The 20,699-nt window shown below is 38.0% G+C and overlaps 1 protein-coding gene across 1 annotated transcript; it reads right to left on the bottom strand.

Annotated features, from left to right (window-relative positions):
- Window positions 1-15,116: 15,116 nt before the first annotated feature.
- LOC123806914 (glycerol kinase-like) lies at window positions 15,117-16,778 on the bottom strand. The gene has a single exon (XM_045820388.1). It carries the CDS (start codon window positions 16,776-16,778, stop codon window positions 15,117-15,119), a length of 1,662 nt encoding a protein of 553 aa, XP_045676344.1.
- Between the last annotated feature and the right edge of the window lie 3,921 nt (window positions 16,779-20,699).

Consider the following 20,699-nt stretch of genomic DNA (forward strand, 5'->3'; position numbering starts at 1 on the left):
CCCTGAGGCCAGTGTGTGATAACTCAGCATTTGCAGTGACCTTACAGGACTTAACTGCTCTGACAAGCAAGGATAGGCTGTGTGTGACATGTTGGATAGCGATAAATGGTATGTAGAGCAGGAGGATTGAGAGGGGTGTATGTGATGGGGGTGGAAGAATTACTGATTTGGAAAGGACAGTGTAGAAAATCTCTCCACAGTTGTGAAATTTGGAAACAGTAGCAGAAGATGAACTTGGAAGCATCCTGGAGCCAGCTCGTGCCTGCCTTCCTAGGCCATGGCAGAGTTTGGGATTTTCTTCCACATGTGATTGGAAGACTTTGGAGGATTTTGAGTGGATGTGTAAGTTCATGTTATATTTCAAAGTGGCATTCAGGCTTTTGTGAGGAGAACCGGTAGTCAGGGGAAAAATAAAACAGAGACAAGTCAGGTGAGTTCTGCTGTAGTTCAAGTGGGAGATGGCGATGGTTCGGAGCCCAAACTGCGGCACTTACCAACCTGCAACTGTTTCCCTCACTGTGTGTTTTATTTGCCTGAAGTCCAGGCATATTTTTTCTCTTGGTTTTCTAGTTGGCCCTCTGTCATAGCTTTGGTCACCCCCAAAGCTGGTCCTCTGTTAAAAACTTTTGTGCAGCTACTTCATCGAAGTTATTCTAAGAAGCAGGAAAGAGGGACATGGGGAGGGAGATACGGTAGAGAGCACAACCATTACAGGATATACCATGGGGCTGGTTACTGCTACGAGTAGCTGGGGCTCCACCTCTCTGGAGCCCTTGAAGGACCTTGAGAATTAGTCTCAGGATTGCAGCTCCTTCCATAGGAGGCTGGGGCAACCTCCCTGCAAATGGATTGAGGACTGCCTCTGGGCACAATCACTCTCTGCGCTTCTGAGCTGCCCTGAGCTCCTGTTGCTTCAGGAAAAGCTTTGAATTAGCAAAGTGAAGAGACACGGTGAGCATATGAGCCCCTGCACAGGCATGGGATTGATCATCTCAGCTATAGCTAAAATTATAGGTGGGATAAGAGAGTGAGGCCCGAGGCATGAGCACTTCTGCTTCATTCTCCAATTCCTTGCTAGAACCTCTTGGGAAAGTTGGACTGCTTGACTCATGGGCAACTCATGTAGTACTTGCATGCCCAGGAAACTGGGTTCTATACTGGACAGACCCACTAGGACCCTGATAATATCCTCACCCCGTTGCAGTGTGAGTACTGCTCCTGTGAGAAACTAACTCAGGTATTTGATGCTGTAAGTGATGCTGACTGGACATAATGATTTTAACTGCAGGCTAGTTTCTTTGGGCCCCAAACCCATTGCCAGGTTAGTTTAGGTGCCACCATTGGCTAGGTGCTGATGTGGAGAGAGCCAAATAACCTCTGTAAACCTTATTCTCCTTAATTGTAAAAGAGGAATGAAAATGAGAGACTTGACTCATGAAATTGTTCTGGGAATTAATAAAACAATGCAAATAAAGCCCTTAGCCCAGTGTCTGGTACATATTAAGTGCTCAGTGTGTGTTAGTGGTTACTTTCATTACCATGTTCCACTTAGTTTTCCTTTCCATGGGCCATGCTGCAAGGCCCCAGGTACTCATTGCTTCTGGGAGCACTGTTACCATTACATGTGAAAATCTCTGGGGTCAGGACTCTGCTCCTGGTTTCTTTTTAACCAAGAACCTTAGCCTGTGTGGATCTTCACCTATGAGTCTCTCTCAGGAATAAATCCTGAATTAAATCTCATTTGCCATTCAGGATATGGTCTATTTTGTTTCAGGATTTATAATTTGCAAAAGATTTTGTTAGATTTTTAGTGGTGATTTTGTTTATTAACTTGGAACAGGTTGTTGCTATAGCCATTTTTTTCTGATACTCAATATATGTTTAATGAATGTAATAGTACAGAGTGTGACAAAATCCATAAAACATCATTTGATATGAATTATGCACTAAAACCTTTGTTTTTACAATTGCTATATCCTACTTTCTCATGAATTTGTATTTATATTTTTTCTTTTTTTTGAATTTTATTTTAATCATTGTTTAAATACAGTTTTCTGTCGTTTACTCCCATCCCAGCCCACACTCTATCCCTCCCCTCCTCCCTCCCATTTCCACCCCTCTAGTTTTTGTCCATGTGTCCTTTATATTTGTTCCTGTAAACCCTTCCCTTTTTTCCTGTGAAATTCCCCTGAAATTCCCTCCCCTCTCCCCTCTGGTCACTGTCAGCCTGTTCCCTATTTCAGTGTCTTTGACTATATTTTGCTTGTTTGTTTGTTTTGTTGTTTAGTTTCCTGTTAAAGGTGAGATTGTATGGTATTTGTCTTTCACTGCCTGGCTTACTTCGCTTAGCATAATGCTTCCCAGTTCCACCCATGCTGTTGCAAAAGGTAGGAGCTCCTTCTTTCTTTCTGCTGCATAGAATTCCATTGTGTAAATGTACAATAGTTTTTTGATCCATTCATTTACTGCCTTTTGACCCAGCAAGAACCCTGATGCACCAATCCAAAAGAACTTACGCACCCCAATGTTCATAGCAGCACAATTTACAATAGCTAAGGGCTGGAAGCAGCCTAGGTACCATTTTTTTACTGTTTTACATCTTTTATTTTTTTTAAGATTTCATTTTTTTTTTTTTTTAGAGAGAGGGGAAAGGAAGGAGAAAGAGAGAGAAAACATTGATCAGATGCCTCTTGCACATGCCCCAACTGGAGACCTGGACTGAAATGTAGGCGTGTGCCCCAACCGGGAATCAAACCAGTTACCTTTTGGTTCACAAACCAACACTTAACCCACTTAACTATACCACCCAGAGCTACATCTTTATTTTACAATTTTTTCTTTTTTCAAAATATATTTTGTTATGTTATTATGGTTGTCTCATCTTTCCCCCTTATTCCCCTCCTCCCTGAACCCCTTTCCCTTTGGCTTCTACATTTCCTATACTATTCTTAATCTTCTCTTGTCTATTTTGTACCTACCATTTATGCTTTTTATTCTCTCTACCTTTCCCTCACTCCCCACTCCTCCTCCCTACTGATAAGCCTCCATGTGATCTCCATTTCTGTGATTCTGTTCCTGTTCTAGTTGTTTGCTTAATTTTTTTTGTTTGTTTTTTTTAGGATCAGTTGTTGAGAGCTGTGAGTTTGTTATCATTTTACTGTTGATTGTTTTGGTCTTCTTTTTCTTAGATAAGTCCCCTTAACATTTCATATAATAAGGGCTTGGTGATTTTGAACTCCTTTAACTTGACCTTATCTGGGAAGCACTTTATCTGCCCTTCCATTCTAAATGCTGGCTTTGCTGGGTAGAGCAATCTTGGATGTAGGTCCTTGCCTTTCATGACTTGGAATACTTCTTTCAGGCCCTTCTTGCCTGTAAGATTTCTTTTGAGAAATCAGCTGATAGTCTTATAGGCACTCCTTTGTAGGTAACTGTCTCCTTTTCTCTTCCTGCTTTTAAGAGATTCTCTCCTTATGTTTAATCTTGGCTAATGTAATTATGATGTGCCTTGGTGTGTGCTTCTTTAGGTCCAACTTCTTTGGGTCCAACTTCTTTGGGCCTCTCTGAGCTTCCTGGATTTCCTGGAAGTCTGTTTCCTTTGCCAGATTAGGGAAGTTTTCCTTCATTATTTTTTTCAAATAGACCTTCCATTTCTTGCTCTTTCTCTTTTTCTTCTGGCACCCCTATGATTCAGATGTTGGAACATTTAAAGTTGTCTTGGAGGTTCCTAAGCCTCTCCTCATTTTTTTTTGAATTCTTGTTTCTTCATTCTGTTCTGGTTCAATGTTTATTTCTTTCTTCTGATCCAAATCATTGATTTGAGTCCTGGTTCCCTTTCCATTACTATTGGTTCCCTGTACATTTTTCTGCATTTCACTTTTCATAGCTTTTACTTTTCCCTCTATTTTGCAACCATACTCAACCATTTCTGTGAGCATCCTGATTACTAGTGTTTTGAACTCTACATCTGATGGATTGTCTATCTATTCATTGGTTAGTTCTATTTTTTGAGTCTTGATCTGTGCTTTCATTTGGCCATATTTTTTTTTGTCTCAGTGCACCTGTTATGTTGTAAGGGGTGGAACCTTAAGTATTATCCAGGGCTGGGCAATCTACATTGCTGCATTGTGGTGCTGTATGTGGGGGAGAGGTCCAAGAAGGATCAATGCCACCTGCTTGGCTCTCCGCTGGCTTTCAGTCACTTTTCCCACTAACTACAAACAAATTGGGCCCCTCTGGTGCTGATTACCAGGTGGATGGGTTCGTGTATGTTTTAGAAACCCGTGGATCTCTTCAATGAACTCCCCTGTGAGTATGGGAGGTTTTCCTGCTGCTAAAACTTCCTCAGGTTTTCACCGCCAGAGGTTTTGAGGCTTTATTTCCCTGCGCTGGAACCCTGAGTTGTGTGGTCTGTCTCACTTTCCAGTCATTTTTCTGGTTTATATATGCACAAATGTGGGACTGCCCACTCCACCAGCCACACCCTGGACCACCCACCCACTTTTTTCCCACCTGGGCTGCCTGTCTCCACCCCTCCTAGTAGTCTGAATGTCTCTTCTTTAACTCCTTGGTTGTAGGATTGTAGGGTAAATGGAAGAAGTCTGGCTTCCTCACCCAGGTGTCTGGGTAACTAATGGAAGAAGTGTTCCCATAGCCTTAAAGATGCCTGGTAAGTAGTGTTCTCAAAGCCTTGAGACTGAGTCTGATAGACTGTTCCCATAACATGAAGTGGGCTCATATGCACAGAATTAAGTTATATTATGTAATGTAATGTTCTGGCATGTTTTTGGCTTGTTCCTCTCTAGTACTTAAACAAGTAGGGTCTTATCACTAGAGACACATGCAAGGGAACAGGTGCCATGATGGGTGACACTCTGGGGAGCAAGGGCCACAACATGAGACATGGAGATAGACATGCAGCTTGCAGCGTGTGTGGCTTGCCCACCCATGAATAAAGGCATGCCAGATATCCCAGTGGTTCTGTGAATATTATTCATCTGCGTGAATACCATGGATCTTCCAAGATATGAAGGTTCATGAAGCATGGACTTTAGTACAGTTCAATTTTCGGGCAGTTCTGATTGTTTTTTGTTTTAAAGTTGTTGTTGTCTTTCAGTTGTGCAAGGAGGCACAGTGTATCTACCTATGCCTTCATCTTGGCCAGAAGTCTACATCTTTATTTTAATCAATAACCTGTCTAGTTTGCATTTGAACCTTTTCTTCAAAAAGAATTACAGAGAAATGGGAATAGTTCTGATGATAAACAGTGGAAAATGGTTGCCTTCTATACTCTAGTTATCTCTTTAGAGGCCTTTCAATAAACCTAAATGAGATACTCTGAGTCCTTGATGGAACCTTACTCCAAAATATATTTATCTGGGAATTACTGATACAGCCTGCTAAACTTAGGTCGGGATAATTTAGGAGACTCAAGGCAATATTGCTCCTGCAGAACAATGATGTTAGTTCCAATGAGAAAATCTGAGAGTATTGCTGGAAAAATTCTGTTGTCTATTCTGGTTTTTAGAATGGTTCAAGATCGTATGGTATGATTTCATACACTGAACTCTTTGAATATCCTCTATGATAAAGTATCCCTAGCATTTGGCTGAATGGGGAGGGACACAAAGATGCATAAAATATGTCTTATCTCCAGAGGCTTTTAAATTAGAGGGACAGACAAGAAAAAGTAATATGAAGTGTTAAGGGAAGGTAGAAAAATAATAGGAATGTTCTTTTATTTCTGTTTTTTAGTAGAAGTATTCATGGGAGAAGTTGCATTTGACCAATCATTGTGGGTGAGTGAGATTTTGGTGTTATAGACAAGAAAGGAGACCACTGACATTAGAGAGAGAAGAAATAGCTTGAGCAAGAGCAAAAGCATCAGAGTAAATTGTGAGTTCAAAAGATGGCAAATAGAACAATTGGAATGAAATATAAATTACCTGGGGATATTATCCTGAGGTTTCTTCACTTCCATCTTATGAAATCCTTATTTGTTGAAAAAGAAGGGTTAAATTTCCACAATCCTAAAAATTAGCATTTTATCCTTTAATGTAGATGTCAAATAAACATGCTATCACCTAATTTAAAGTACTTTTTCTATTTATATATTTCCTTGACCTATGTATTTAGCCCATTGGACAGAATTTTTTTCATGTATTTGGCTTTTGTAAAATTTTAACATTTTGGTTATATTTTTAGTGAATGGAAGGTAGAAGTTATTAATATTAAAACAAACTTGGCTACTAAAATTAGAAACCATAGGAAATTCATTGATTGATGATCTACTTATTCTCTAATTTTCTGTTCAGTTCGTTAGTAACATTATACTATGAAAAATTAGATCAACTTAGATTAAGTGCTTCCTCTGCTCTTCACTAGATGTATAATCTTGGACACATTTCTTAATCTAATTCTCAATTTATTTATGTGCAAAAATGGGGATGAGTATGTGGGGTCATGGCAAGAGTTAAGAAAGATTAAATGTTTCTACTCAGTTATAAGTCAAATGCAAGCTTGAAACCACCAAGCAGCTCCTTTTGGTCAGTGGTCCACAAGCTTTATGGCCCCACTGAAAAAGAGATGCATTGTGGTCTCGGGAGACCAGTACAGGTGTCCCTAAATATTAACATAACTACAGGGCAGTCTGGCTAACTGGGGAATTCTGAAGTGTGCCAGGTGGCACTCTTCTTGATTGCCTTGACCTCTTATCAATCACACTGCCTTGGGACTCCATTCTTCTTAATGTCAACCAATTGATATCCTTTCTAAAATGGAGAGGTGTACCCTTATCTTACATCTTCATCCTGTTTTTAATATCATTTCCCATCTCCATGTTTCTCTCACTATTGGAGCAACTGATACCAGCTGCTTCCCATTCTTGATATTGTCTATTGTTGTACCTTGCAGTAACTTTTCTGTTTACAACAAAGCAGGAAGCAGATGTGGTAGCGACAGATACAGCTCATTATCTGGATAAAAATTTGACTTGGCAACAGTTCACCTTGGAGTTGCCAAGTCAAGTGCAACAGCGTATGTGATTTGATTAAATAAAATTTTGAGTTTCCTTTTGGTGACTACTTCTCTCCATTTGGGGGCAGCTGGGACTCCAGGCAACTGTGTGGGGAAGCAGAGAGACATCAGCATGCTCACACCAGAGCTCCTTTCAATGTGCTTTTTCACTGCTCTCTCCAACTGCCTACTTTTCAAGTTTGCTTGAAGTTGCACAGGCATCTCAAGTTAGCCTGTCCAAAAGAAAACTCTTGATTTTCTCCCCAAAGTCTGTGATTCTCCTAGACTTTCCTGTCTTAGAGAATACCAACAATCATCTATAAAAATAGTGAAATCATAATATTGGGGGTCATTCTCGATCCCTCCATCTTCTTTTTTGAAATAGAATCCATCACGAAGTGCAGGAAGTTTATTTTTGAAGTCATCCGCCCATTTCTTTGATCATAACTCTAGTCTCAGTCATCACCTCTCATGAAGATACTAAAATTTCCCTTAACTGGCCCCCCTGTGGCCTTCTTGGTCATTTGTCCTTATCTCCAACCTATTCACCACCCCTCATTGTAAGTGGACTTAAAAAAATTTCAATCTTATCAGATTCTTCTCCTGCTAAAATCTCTTTAATGGTTCCCCATTTCATTTAGAATAAAATACATATTTCTTACCAGAGCCTATTAGGCCCTGAATTACCATGTCCTACCTATTCCTCTAGTTGCCTTTCCTTCCATGCTCCCTAGTGGTTTTCCCAGCCATTCTGTGAAGGTCATGCAATGTGACCTTCAATTCCTTGAGCCAGCCAAGTTCTTCCTTGACTGGAATCTTCTTCCCTAAGATTCCCCCTCCACCTTCATAGAAGTGGCTTCTTCTTATCATTCAGGTCTCAGGTTAAATATAATCTATCATGAATTAATTCATAGTAACCTCCTTGTTGTTTTCATAGCACCATGGTTCCCACACTTTATAGCATTTATTTGTATATACATAGTGGTCTGCTTATTTAATGTCCATATCCCATACTTGACAGTAAAACCCCTGAGGGCAGACAGAGCCCCCAGCACTGTGCACATGTAGGTGCTTGAACATTTATTTTGAACTGATGAATGGAATGGGTAGCAGTAAGGAGCCTTGGATTCTGAGTAGACATGGAGCTAGAGAAATGCCCAGCCTGTATTCCACCACACAGAGAGGTCACACTGATCTTTTATTTGAATCCTTTTGTTTCATGTAATAAAATATTTTAGTGAGTAAAAGCAAGTTGACAGTATTTTTTTCATTTTAAAAATATTTAAGGAGCAACATTGTTCCATAGAGCTAGGTTGGTGGTGAGGATGTTTCCAATGCCAGGATCCGAACTGCCCCGCCCCCAACTGTCAAAAGAAATAGGCTGTATTTGTCCTCTTCAGAACCGCATACTCTGTTCGTGAGCCAAAGTCCTTAACATCTCATTAATTACAAGGCCTCAATAACTCAGTAATTGATGCCCTACCTTTTTTTTTGCTCTAACCCTAAGTAAGAAATACAAAAATTTCTATAAGGTGACTTTAGAGTCACATCTTAAGGGAATTTCAGTACATAACCCGGTCACATCCAACCAATTTGAGAACTTCTTGTTGGGAGCTCAGGAGAACTTGTTTTTAAGTCCAAGGAGGGACACCCTAAATTTAACTTAATAAAATTTAGCTTGTAGAATTTTGGCATATAATGCTGAATGGATCATCTCATTTGTAGAGACCTGTCAGTTTTATAGGATGCTGCAAGTGCCCAGACTCCTGAGTCCAACTGATAGTAAGTAGACAATGGTCAGGCTTGTGCACAAGGGCAGAGATAGTTTAACATGGCATATTTGCTCTATCACCTGTTCAGGGCCAGTGTCTTTCATCTATTAAGTGCTATACAGCAAATCGCCTGAGCTTCTCTATCTGGGTGGCCTGTGCAACTCAGCAGGTCATTTTCAAAGTGGCCATATTCTGGAAGATATTTGTGTAAAAAAGGTACAAATGTAAGTACCATTGCTGCAAAGTGAGCAGAATTCAAGAGAGCTGGATACAAGCTCAAGTTATTGAAGTCAAAGTTATGAGATCATGCCAATAGCAAAAGAAGTCATCCATAGCTCTAAGTTATTGGTGAAGAGTAGTGGTAGACACTGGCTTTCAAAAACCTTTGTGTTTACTTTTTAAAGATTTTATTTATTTATTTTTAGAGAGAGGTGAAGGGAAGGAGAAAGAGAGGGAGAAAAACATCAATGTGTGATTGCCTCTCACACATCACCTATCGGGGATCTGGCCCACAACCCAAGTATGTGCCCTGACTGGGAATCAAACCAGTGACCCTGTGACTCACAGGCCTATGCTCAGTCAACTGAGCTACACCAGCCAGGGCAAACTCCCTTTTTTAAAACCATTATATTTAAAAACTCTAGATCCTAGGTGGTAAAAAGACACTTTCCCTGCCTTTAAATAACATATAATGAATGTATTATTTGTGGTTTAATATATATGATATAATAAAATATAATAATATGTAATATAATAAATTAACTGAAAAGAAAAAAAACACATTTAATTCCCATTCCATATTATGGTGTTAGTTGTTTTTAATTAAACTTTTTTATTAGCTGGGTTAAGAGCACAATCAGGAGCACCTTTCTAGGTTTGGTACGTAGGTATATAGACTATGTGGCTACCAAGTTACAATTACAGTTAAGATGCTTGGGCATTCAGTGTGAAGAGATCAAGTAGGTTAAACCTTAAATGTAAAGTAGATTTTTTAAAAGTTTATTTCTCTTTGGATACTACATATTAAAGAGTTAGTTTTCCTATGAGATTTTTATAATAATGTTGAATTTACAGTACTCTTACACTGTTCAATTTACAAATTCTTTAGACCTTGTCTTTTATTGATTTTTAATTTGGTCACTGTCTTGCTTGTCCCCAACTAATTATAAACCCTTTAAAGGTAGGATTTTATTCTAACTCTTTGCATATCTCTTAAATGATTGTGGGAGGTAGAACAAGTGTTAAATGAAGTTATGTTCTCATTAAATGATTACCATGGAAAATTGTTCTCCCTCCTGAAAATAGTGTCACGATTTGAATAAACCTAAGTTTAAGAAAATCATGTTTCTTCCTGTGGCCAATAGCTTCTTTGTTCTCTAAATAATTTGCACCTTCTTACTGGTACCAGAGTTTATCCTGTAGTAGCTCTAGCCATTTAGAGCTGAAGTAACAAAGAATGCACAAACGCTACTGCATTAGTTTCTTGGGGCGGCCATAATAAATTTCCACACTCTACATGCCTTAAACAACACAATTTTTTTATAAAGATTTTATTTATTTATTTATTTTTAGAGAGGGAAGGGAGAGAGATAGAGATAGATAGAGAGAGAGAGAGAGAGAGAGAGAGAGAGAGAGAGAGAGAGAGAGAGAAACATCAATGTGCGGTTGCTGGGGGTTATGGCCTGCAACCCAGGCATGTACCCTGACTGGGAATCGAACCTGCAGCACTTTGGTTCACAGCCTGCACTCAATCCATTGAGCTACGCCAGCCAGGGCTAACAACACAATTTTTTAAAAATTGATTTTCCAACTACAGTTTGCATACAATATTATATTAGTTTCAGGTGTACGACATAGTGATTAGATTTTTATATTCCTGATAGGTGATCATGCTGATAAGTCTAGTACCTGTTTGACAATATAAATAGTTATAGTATTATTGACTATATTCCCTATGCTGTACTTCACATCCCCATGACACTTTTTACCTCTTAGTCCCTTTAGCCTTTTTTACTTTTCCCTCCCACTCCCTTCCCATCTGGTAACCATGAATTTATTCTCTGTATCTATGAGTTTATTTCTGTTTTGTTTATTTTGTTTTTGATTCCAGATATAAGTAAAATCATATGGTATTTGTTTTTCTCTGTCTGACTTATTTCACTTAGCATAATACCCTCCAGGTCCACCAGTGTTGCTAGAAATGGTAACATTTCATTCTTATTATGGCTGAAAAATATTCCATTGCATATATAGGATGGGGCAAAAGTAAGTTTGTTGTTGTATGTGAAACACAGGATTTATTCTGATATTATTATTTACTAGTTACCACATTATTTTCTATATGAACGAGTGTAAACCTACTTTTGCCCCACCCTGTATACAGGGTCCAGCAGAAGTAACACCTGCTTGAGTGTGGTTGGTAAGGGTAGTAATATGGGTATACGAATTTATTGTTTTAATTTGAACATTTCACCTAAAATTTCATATGGTATACTTGCATGTAATGTTATGTTACAAAATTACATGCTTATGATTTTGTAATAAAAGATTTTGTAATAAAAAGGGGTGTTATTTGTGTCAGACCCTGTGTACTACATCTTTTTAAAACAATTTTTAATTGATTTTTAGAGAGAGAGTGGACAGGAGAGAGAGAGAAACATTGATTTGTTGTTCCACTTATTTCACGCATTCATTGGTTGATTCATGTATGTACCCTGACCTTGGTGTATCAGGACAATGCTCTAACCAACTGAGCTACCTGGCTTGGACTATACTACATCTTCTTTATCCATTCATCTATTGATGGAAACTTAGTTTGCTTTCACATCTTGGCTATTGTAAATAATGCTGCAGTGAACACAGCAGTGCATATATCTTTTAAACTAGTGGTAAACAGTACAAATTTACTGTTATGGAGAGTAGAAATCATGGTGTCAGCAGGGTTGGTTCTTTCTGAGGGCAGTGAGGGGAATCTACTCCATTTTTTTCCCTAGATTCTTGGGGCTGGCTACCACTCTTTGGTGTTCCTTGGCTTGTAGATAGCCATCTTCCCCCTGTAGCTTCATATGGCCTCCCCTTTCTACGTGCTATCTTTGTGTCCAAATTTCTCCTTTCTATAGGGACACAGTCTTATTGGATTACGGTCAAACCCAATGACCATATCTTAATTTGATTATCTGCAAATAAGATCACATTCACAGGTATGGGAGTTAGGATTTCAGTATCTAGTGGAAGGGACACAAATACCCATAACTACATTGTGAGAACACTCTGACTTAATTGAGAGCATCCTCTACACCATGCCCAGAGACTTAGACAATATCCTTGTCTATGTCTGGCTCAGAAAGATATTTACCTACCTTTTACCATGAATTATAAAGGCTCTTCCCACTGTTATTTTGTCAAGGGATTTTTCTCTGCTTGATTATTTCATGGTTAAAGTATCATCAAATAGATCATGTCTAGATCACAGTAGTGTATGCCATGCATTAAACATTTTAAATTACTTAGGTTTTAGTACTACACATTCCCTTGCTTATAGGAGGGAAATCATAAGGAAAACTGTCCCAGCAACATCACAGTTATCTGGATACAAGACAAAGAATAGGATATTTATTAAAAAGATATCCAGCAGCTCAAGACTATGCTTTTCTTGAGAAGAACATGTCATGTCGAATCCCTACAAAAGAAGGAAGATGATACAGAAGTGGTGCATTTTATAGGTTCACTCATATTCTGACATTAGGTCTCTGTGATTTCAAGTTTTTAATACACAGCATGACCTATTAAATGAAGGCTTTAAAAATTGTCTTCCTGTAAATGCATGTGCTTTGGGATTTTTCCCAGAAGCAATAATGGGTGGACCAGATCTACTCTAGTCTTTCATTCCAAATCCTGCTGTGACTAAGGGCAAGCAGGTTAAGAAGGAGATGAAATGGCGACATGTTAACTGACCCACATGGGTATGGGTCTCATTTGTGACATGTGCTAATCTCCTGCTAATGTGAACAGCAGGAGGATATTACCAAAGCTCAGATAAGATATTGTTCGTTGAGGATATGACTAACTGGAAGTTTGTCCTGTAAATATACCCAAAAAGGCTGGTGTTCACATCATTGTGGGAGATTTTAGAGGGCCAGGAAGAGGGAAAGAACTGAGGGGCTTATGGTGTGCATTAGACTTATCAGGCTATCACTTCATAAGTTGTACAACTTCCCATTATGCTGTACACCTGAAACTAATATAATATTGAAAGTTAACTCTAATTGAAAAACTAAAAAAAATTGAAAATAACGAAAAAGGAGGGTTTAACTTTAGGTTTGATATCAGTGATTATTAGATTTATTTGTCTATGTTTTCTTTGAAAAGAATTTGATGTTTTATCCAAACCTGTTCTGTCTAAAAATATATCATTTTTCTTTTATATCATACCAATGATGTTAAAATATTTTCTACGTAGTTTTAAGTAATATATGTTTGTATAGATATAAAAATAATGATGGTAATTTGTATCATCGTATCAATATAAATAAAGTATATTGGTTAAAATCATGAAATTTGGAACCAGAATGCCTGGGTTTATCCATCAACTTTATAACTTGGTAGTGGTGGACCCTAAGAAAAAGCATTTAACCACACCTTGCCTCAGTTTCCTTCCTTGTAAAATGAGACTAAAAATAAACTCTCATAAACTCTCAATTTTTAAAGCCTTCATTTAATAGGTCATGCTGTGTATTAAAAACTTGAAATCACAGAGACCTAAACTCTCACAGAGTCATTGTGAGAATTAAATTACTTAATATACTTAGAATTAAGTGACTTGGAATAATGTCTAGCAAAGTGTTGTATAATTAATATTATAAATATTAACTGAAAGCTTAATATATGCCTATTCCTGAAATAAGTATTTAAGAAATTTCAAGAAAGCTATATGTTTTGAATTTTAATTTCAAGGAACTTATGTCAGAATTTGGGAACCAATTACCAAAAACACATGTGATTGGAGAGCAACAAGAGAGAATATGCCATTATATTCCAAGTGTTGTAACTGTTTTCAAAGATGACTGCAGGCTTTTTTTTCTCTTCCCATTCTCTGCAGTGTGACTTTGCTGCTTGTCCCACCAAATGATGGACACTATTTCCCTGACCCTTGAGTCTGGGCTGGACTTGTGACTTACTATGACCATAGACCATGGTGGAAATAATGCTATGTTGAGTTCTGGAGTCTGAATCTTGAGAGGCATGCAGCTTCTACCATAACAGTATGTCCTGGAACTGAAACAGGAGGAAATTGTTCAAGCCAACCAAAGGATGAGAGGCCCATGGAGTAGGATGGAGGTTTCCTAACCAATACCAGCATCACCTGTCAGACATGTAGGTGAGGTCATCTTGGATCCTTACATCCTGTTGTTGTAAGTCACTGAGCGCGGGAATACTTGTATATAAATAGGTAACTCAAATTCAAGTGATGCACAAAAAATGTAATTGTTTTTAGAAATTAAGAGAAAGGAGATGGGGCATAGGGTAATCAGAAAATGCTTTTTGAAAGATGTCACATTTTAATAGGCCTTGGAAGATGTCTTAATCTATTTAGGCTGCTATAACAAAATATTATAGACTGCATAGATTATAAACAACAGAAATGTATTTTCTGTTGCTCTGGTCAGTGAGAGACCCTCTTTCTGGTTTATAGCCAAATCCTTTTCGCTAAGTCTTCCATGTCAGGAGGGTTAAGGATCTCTCTGGAAGCTCATTTCTAAGACACTAATTAATGCCTTTCACAAGGATTTTATCTACATGATTTATTTACCTTCCAAAGACCCTACCTCTTGATATCATCACTTTTGGGGGTCAGGGTATGAATTTTGGGGAGATGCATTTAGACCATAACATTTGAAAATAAATAAGAGGTGAATGGCTGGAAAAGAAGTCAGTATAGAATTTTTTTTTAAGTAGCATAAACAAATGAACCTGAGTGGGCGATAGTAAGTCATGTGTATATGCAATTAAGGGATCAGGAATGGGAACATGAGGGTCAGGGAGGAAATTAGACCTACTGACAAATAAGGTTTATGTGGAAGCATAGTAAGAGATGATTTATTTAGCCTTAAGAAAATTATGGAGAGCTTTAAAAACTAGCCAGAAACACCAATGTGATTTTTTTTTTCTTTCTACTGCATTTTTTTTTAATTTAAAGGCACAGGTCTACTCGGAGGGTCATGCAGCAAGTGGCTTATAAATAAAATCAGAGTCTATGAATAGTGTCATCACATTAAGAGAGAGAATAGCTGGAGTCTCTTATTAGGTAAAGGGCTCACATTGTTGGAATCCTTATGGGATACCTGAGATGTACCTTGCTCCGATTAACATTACCATGCTACTCACTATAAAAAAGCCCAAGTGTAGACTACCGAAGATACTAGAGTCACCACTTTCTGAAGACTCTGTTGTAACCCAACCCATTGACTTCATCACAGCTTTTTTCCAGGTAGAATAACGAATTTCACTTTCCTCAGCATTGATTTGGGGTTCAAACCGCTCCATTGTGAAGGCTGACAGACTGTCGAGTTCCAGATTCCAAATGCCAACTCCTTCTGCGGCCCCTGCTGCCATGGCAGCTCCCAGGGCAGTTGCTTCTGGCATGGAGGACTTTATTACAGGGATGCACAGAATGTCTGCTTGTAGCTGCATAAGAATTTTGTTGTCGGTCATTCTTCCATCCACCTGCAGATGATTGAGTGGAATTCCACAGTCTTGGTTCATGGCATCCCAAATCTCTCGAGTTTGGAAGCAAACAGCTTCTAATGCAGCATAAGCAATATGGCATTTGTTGGTGAACTGAGTGAGCCCACAGATGATCCCTCTTGCACTGGGCTCCCAGTAAGGTGCATATAACCCTGAAAATGCTGGGACAAAATAACAACCATAAGAAGTACCTACTTCTTTAGCAAGTTCTTCAATTTCATGTGATGTGTTTATAATTCCAAGATTGTTTTTTAGCCAGCTAACAAGAGCCCCGGCTATAGCTATAGAACCTTCCAAAGCATAACATACAGGTTTGTCTCTGCCGAGTTTGTAAGCCACTGTGGTCAGGAGACCATGCTCAGAAAATACACACTTATGGCCTGTGTTACATAGTAAGAAACAACCTGTTCCATAGGTGTTTTTGGCTTGTCCATCCTGGAAGCACATTTGTCCCACCAATGCAGCAGACTGGTCCCCCAAACACCCAGATATTGGCACACCTTCCAAGACTCCAACTTTCATTAGGCCATAGATCTCAGAAGAACTCCGGACATTTGGAAGGATTTTCATTGGAATTTCAAAAAATTCACAGAGTTCTTTATCCCATTCCAAAGAATGAATGTTGAAAAGCATCGTCCTGCTTGCATTTGTTACATCTGTACAGTGGACACCTCCTTTGGTTCCTCCTGTCAAATTCCAGATGAGCCATGAATCAATAGTACCAAAAAGAGCTCTATCTTCTTCAACAGCCTTTTGAACTTTTTTTACATTGTCCAGAAGCCAACGAACTTTCACAGCACTAAAGTAAGTGCTAACTGGAAGGCCTGTCTTAGACTTGACAAAGTTATTGTTTCTTGGAATTCTCTTATTAAGATTCTCAACGGTAGACTGGGTTCTTAGATCAAGCCACACTACAGCATTATAGAGAGGCTCTCCAGTTATCTTGTCCCAGACTACAGTCGTTTCCCTCTGGTTGGCGACACCAATAGCTTTCACGTTGGCTCTGTCAATATTGAGCAGTTCAAGTTTCTCACAAGTTTTCTCTATACACTCATAGACAGACAACAGAATTTCCTTAGGGTTTTGTTCCACCCATCCTTCTCTTGGAAACTCTTGTTTTATTTCTATTTGATGATGGCTAACTAGTTCGGCTGTTTTTGAATTGAAAACCAAAAAGCGCGTCGAAGTGGTACCCTGGTCCACTGCTCCCACCAACAGCCCCAAAACTTCCTCCTCCGCAGCTGCCATGAATCAGCTTCCGGTGGGCTGGAGATCTCGGTGGGCTGGAGATCACCGCCGGTTTCCCAGGTGATGGCTACGAGCGAGCTCTGGGGGAGGAGCAGATCTCGAATCTGGAGGGCTGGGCAGCCTGTGAAGGCAGAACACCAATAGCCACCCTAAGGACGCTAGTGACCTTCACACCAGTCATTGGCAGCCTGAAGGTAGGATGGAAACAAAATGACAGTACATTTAACAGGCAGTAACTTGATGGAGAACAGAGGACTTGAACCAAGAATTGAAATAAGAGGTGGGCAAACTAGACTGAAAGCCTCTGCTAACTCTAGTGAGGATGCTAGCACTTTGACTTCTAAGTATATTATTTAAAACCTCTGTGGACTCAACCTTCCACAAAATTCATTTTTGTTAGTTGATTACTAAAAGAAAGTGTTATGTATGAAATTATCATTATAGATCATTACAATGCATTAAGCCAAAATATAAAATATTATTTCTTCCTTTCTTTTCCTTTGTTCATTTCTACTAACCAGTAGAACAGTATGTTACAGAGATAAATATTCCAAATTCCAGGCCAGAAGCCACCCTTTTTGCAGAAGAGTATAATTGCATTATCTTCAGTAAATTTATAAAATTTATGATGTAATGTTAAAAACATTATAGCATTGATTTTAGTGTGTAATCTGTGCTGCTTGTAGTTCTCCACTGGTCATAAGAAAAAGCTCACTTTAATTAACTTTGAAAATTCACTCTTGTCAACTGGAAATGCACATAAACACACATACAAGTACACCAAACACACACACACAAAATTATTACTCAAAGAAGGCAGTATTTTAGCCAATTTTGTACAGGTGAATCACAGTTTTTGATATATAATAAGTGCTCAATAAAATAATAGCTACCGTTGTTATTATCATCATGGCAGTTGTTAAGAAGTGTCACTGTCTTATGAATAAGCCTTACTGAAAAGTCAGAACTGCCTCATTTTGATTCCTATATGAGGCCCAAAAAAGTGTGCTCAGGTGAGAGTTAGTTGATTTTTGTTGCTGTCAGATAATAGTTTGTGAATATGACTATTTTAAGACAAAACATAGTGCATCAGGAGGGGGAGACATACTCTTAAAACTTTGTTCCAAGCCTAGTCCTCCATTCCTGCCTATTCACTATTTAAATCCCTGTGCCTTTGGCTTCTTCTAGCAAGAGGTGATATGGTCTAGTGCCTGGATGCTCTGATTTCAAATGTACCATGGTTTTAATCCCAGTTCCATCAGTTGCTAGCTTTACAATCTATTTGACCTCAGGTAATTAATTTCTGTCATCTATAAATTTATGATAACACCTAGCCAATAGGGATATTGTGAGGATTCATTTTTTTTTTACAATTTTAATACAAGTGTATAGCACATAGTAAGCCCTTATTGCAAACCAGCACTTTGTATTACCTGATTTTATGATGATCTCTCTTTTGATGATGATTCTACACTCTCTGACTTTAGCTGTGATTCCTTCTTATCTTTTTTATTTTTCTCCCCTGGTCCAGTCTCTCATGCTGGTTTGGCTGGCATTTTTGATTCCTTCCAAAAGGCTGCTGTTTCTGTTAGTCTATGACATACCCATTCATATTTGGTGACTGCTCTAAAAGAGGGTTTCATGAGTCAGAATAAGAAGAGACCAAAGATCATGGCACTCTATGAACTCTTTATGAAGTTTTTTTCTCCTTATGACACGTGCATGACATAGTGAAAAAAAGTGTTGATTATTTCCTGATCATTGCAAAAATAACCAATATAGTAGGTCTTTAAATAATGTCATTTTGCTCAATGTTATTTTATTGTAATGTTGATGAGATGTCGTAGGAACTTAAATCTTATTTATATCAATTACCCTGTGGTAAATTTTGTTTCATTACACATAATTTTGCATAGTTCCAAGAAACTATCAACAAAGTTAAGTGGAGATTTACTTACTACGAGTATGGTGTTGCCAATAATCTGTTAAAGAAAAAGAATTACAAGGAAAGTTACTCCTTAAAAAGACAATATTATCTTAGAGATTACTAGAGATTATTTATTTAAATGTTGCCTAACATAAATAGTTGGTGGCAAAAAGTAGGACTCTATATGCTAACATGTTTTAACTTAATAGGTTTTGTTGGTTGAAAAAATATAAAACAAAGACAGAAAATAGGGCAAGGTGATGACCCTATTACTTCTTAGGCTCAGAACTTTGCCAAGTGCTATGTGCTTTTCTACGTTCTTGAACATATGTAATATAGTTCCAGTGACTATCATCTTATCATATGTTGGTATATTTCTATTGATTATTCTTCTCATTATGGATCATATTTTCTATTCTCTTTATATGCCTAGAAATTTTTTATTGGATATCCAACATTGTGATTTTTATTTTATTGGATGATGGAACTTTTTAATTTTTATTTTCGGAATCCCTAAATGTATTCTTAAGCTATGCTCTGAGATTCTGAGATTCAGATAAATTACTTGAAATTAGTTTGGTTCTTTGAGGATTGTCTTGAAGCTTTGTTGGTGGGACCAGCACAGTTTCTAGTTTAGGGTTAATTTTGTCCCTTACTGAGGCAATATCCTTCTGAGCAAGGTACCTGATATCCCATGAATTATGAGGATTTTTCTCTCCGGATGGTGCAAAGAGAAATTGTGCCCATCTCTGCATGAGCTTCAGGATTGTCCCTATGCTCTTTTCTTCTGATTGTTTCTCCAGCCTCAGAAAATTTTCTCACACATGATGTACTTACCTTAAGACTTGAGAAGAATCCTTAGCAAGTATCTGAAAATCAGTCTCTTTCTGTCTGTCTATCAATCTCCTCTCATGTAGTCTGCTTTGTGATCTCTAGCCACTTTATCTCCTGTGACACTCAACTCTATCACTTCAACTCAAGGCAGACAACTGAGCTTTACCTAAACTTCCTTTCCCTCTCCATATTCACAACATTCCTGGAAAGATACCAGCTCAGGGTATTGTAGGGCTCACTTTTGTTTTCCCTCTTTCAGGAATCATTGTTCTACCCTTCTTAAAGTTCCATATCTGAAAAACATTGTTTTATATACTTTGTTTTTTAATGTTGATTCAGATGGGAAGGTATATCTGGTCTGTTACTTCATCTGGGTTAGAGATGGAAATTCCCCAAAGTAACTTCTCTTAACCATAGTTTCTTGATAGTAAATTTGACTTATTTAGACTTTAATGGATTTTAATGTTATTGATATAGCCAAAATCATGGGTCATATGTGTGTTTTAGAGACTGCCCTTTAGAGTGTTCTAAGGCTGCCTCCTATACCCAAGCCTGGTCATACACTTCACCAAGGAACTGACCAATTATTAACTTTATGAGGTCATATAATTATGAGATCAGAAAGAGGTAATAAACAACTGTAATCAAATGATCTGTATATAAACTAATTTTAATCCAAGTGATTATATCTGAAACATTCAATCATTTACACATTAAATAAATAATTATTAATCATCTCCTGTGTGCCAAACATGTGCTAATCTAGATGCTAGGGATAGAGCAAAAAACAGAAAGGTAAGGTTCTTATATTTGTAGAATTTATATCCTGTTGGTGGCAGTTAGAAGACAGAAAATAGTAAAGTAATAGAAAATATATTAACTAAAGAAAAAAGAGGAAGAAGGAAAGGGAAGAAGAAAGAATATATCAAATAAGGATAACTATAATGTAAGAAATTAAAATAGAATGACTTGGTGGCTACTTTTGATTACATAGTAGTCAGAAGACTCTACAGTAGTTATATTATGTGAAAAAAAGGAGAAATTTTAAGTGTGAGAAGATCAGAGAAAAAGCTTTCCACAGAAAGGGTCCAAATGTCTAAAGGCAGGGAATATACTTGAAGTGTTCATGGAGGGCTAGTGTTGGTAGGCACAGTTAGTGA

This window comes from Phyllostomus hastatus, unplaced genomic scaffold (genome assembly GCF_019186645.2).
Source record: "Phyllostomus hastatus isolate PE091 unplaced genomic scaffold, TTU_PhHast_1.1 phas_scaffold_39, whole genome shotgun sequence".
Taxonomy (NCBI): Eukaryota; Metazoa; Chordata; class Mammalia; order Chiroptera; family Phyllostomidae; genus Phyllostomus; species Phyllostomus hastatus.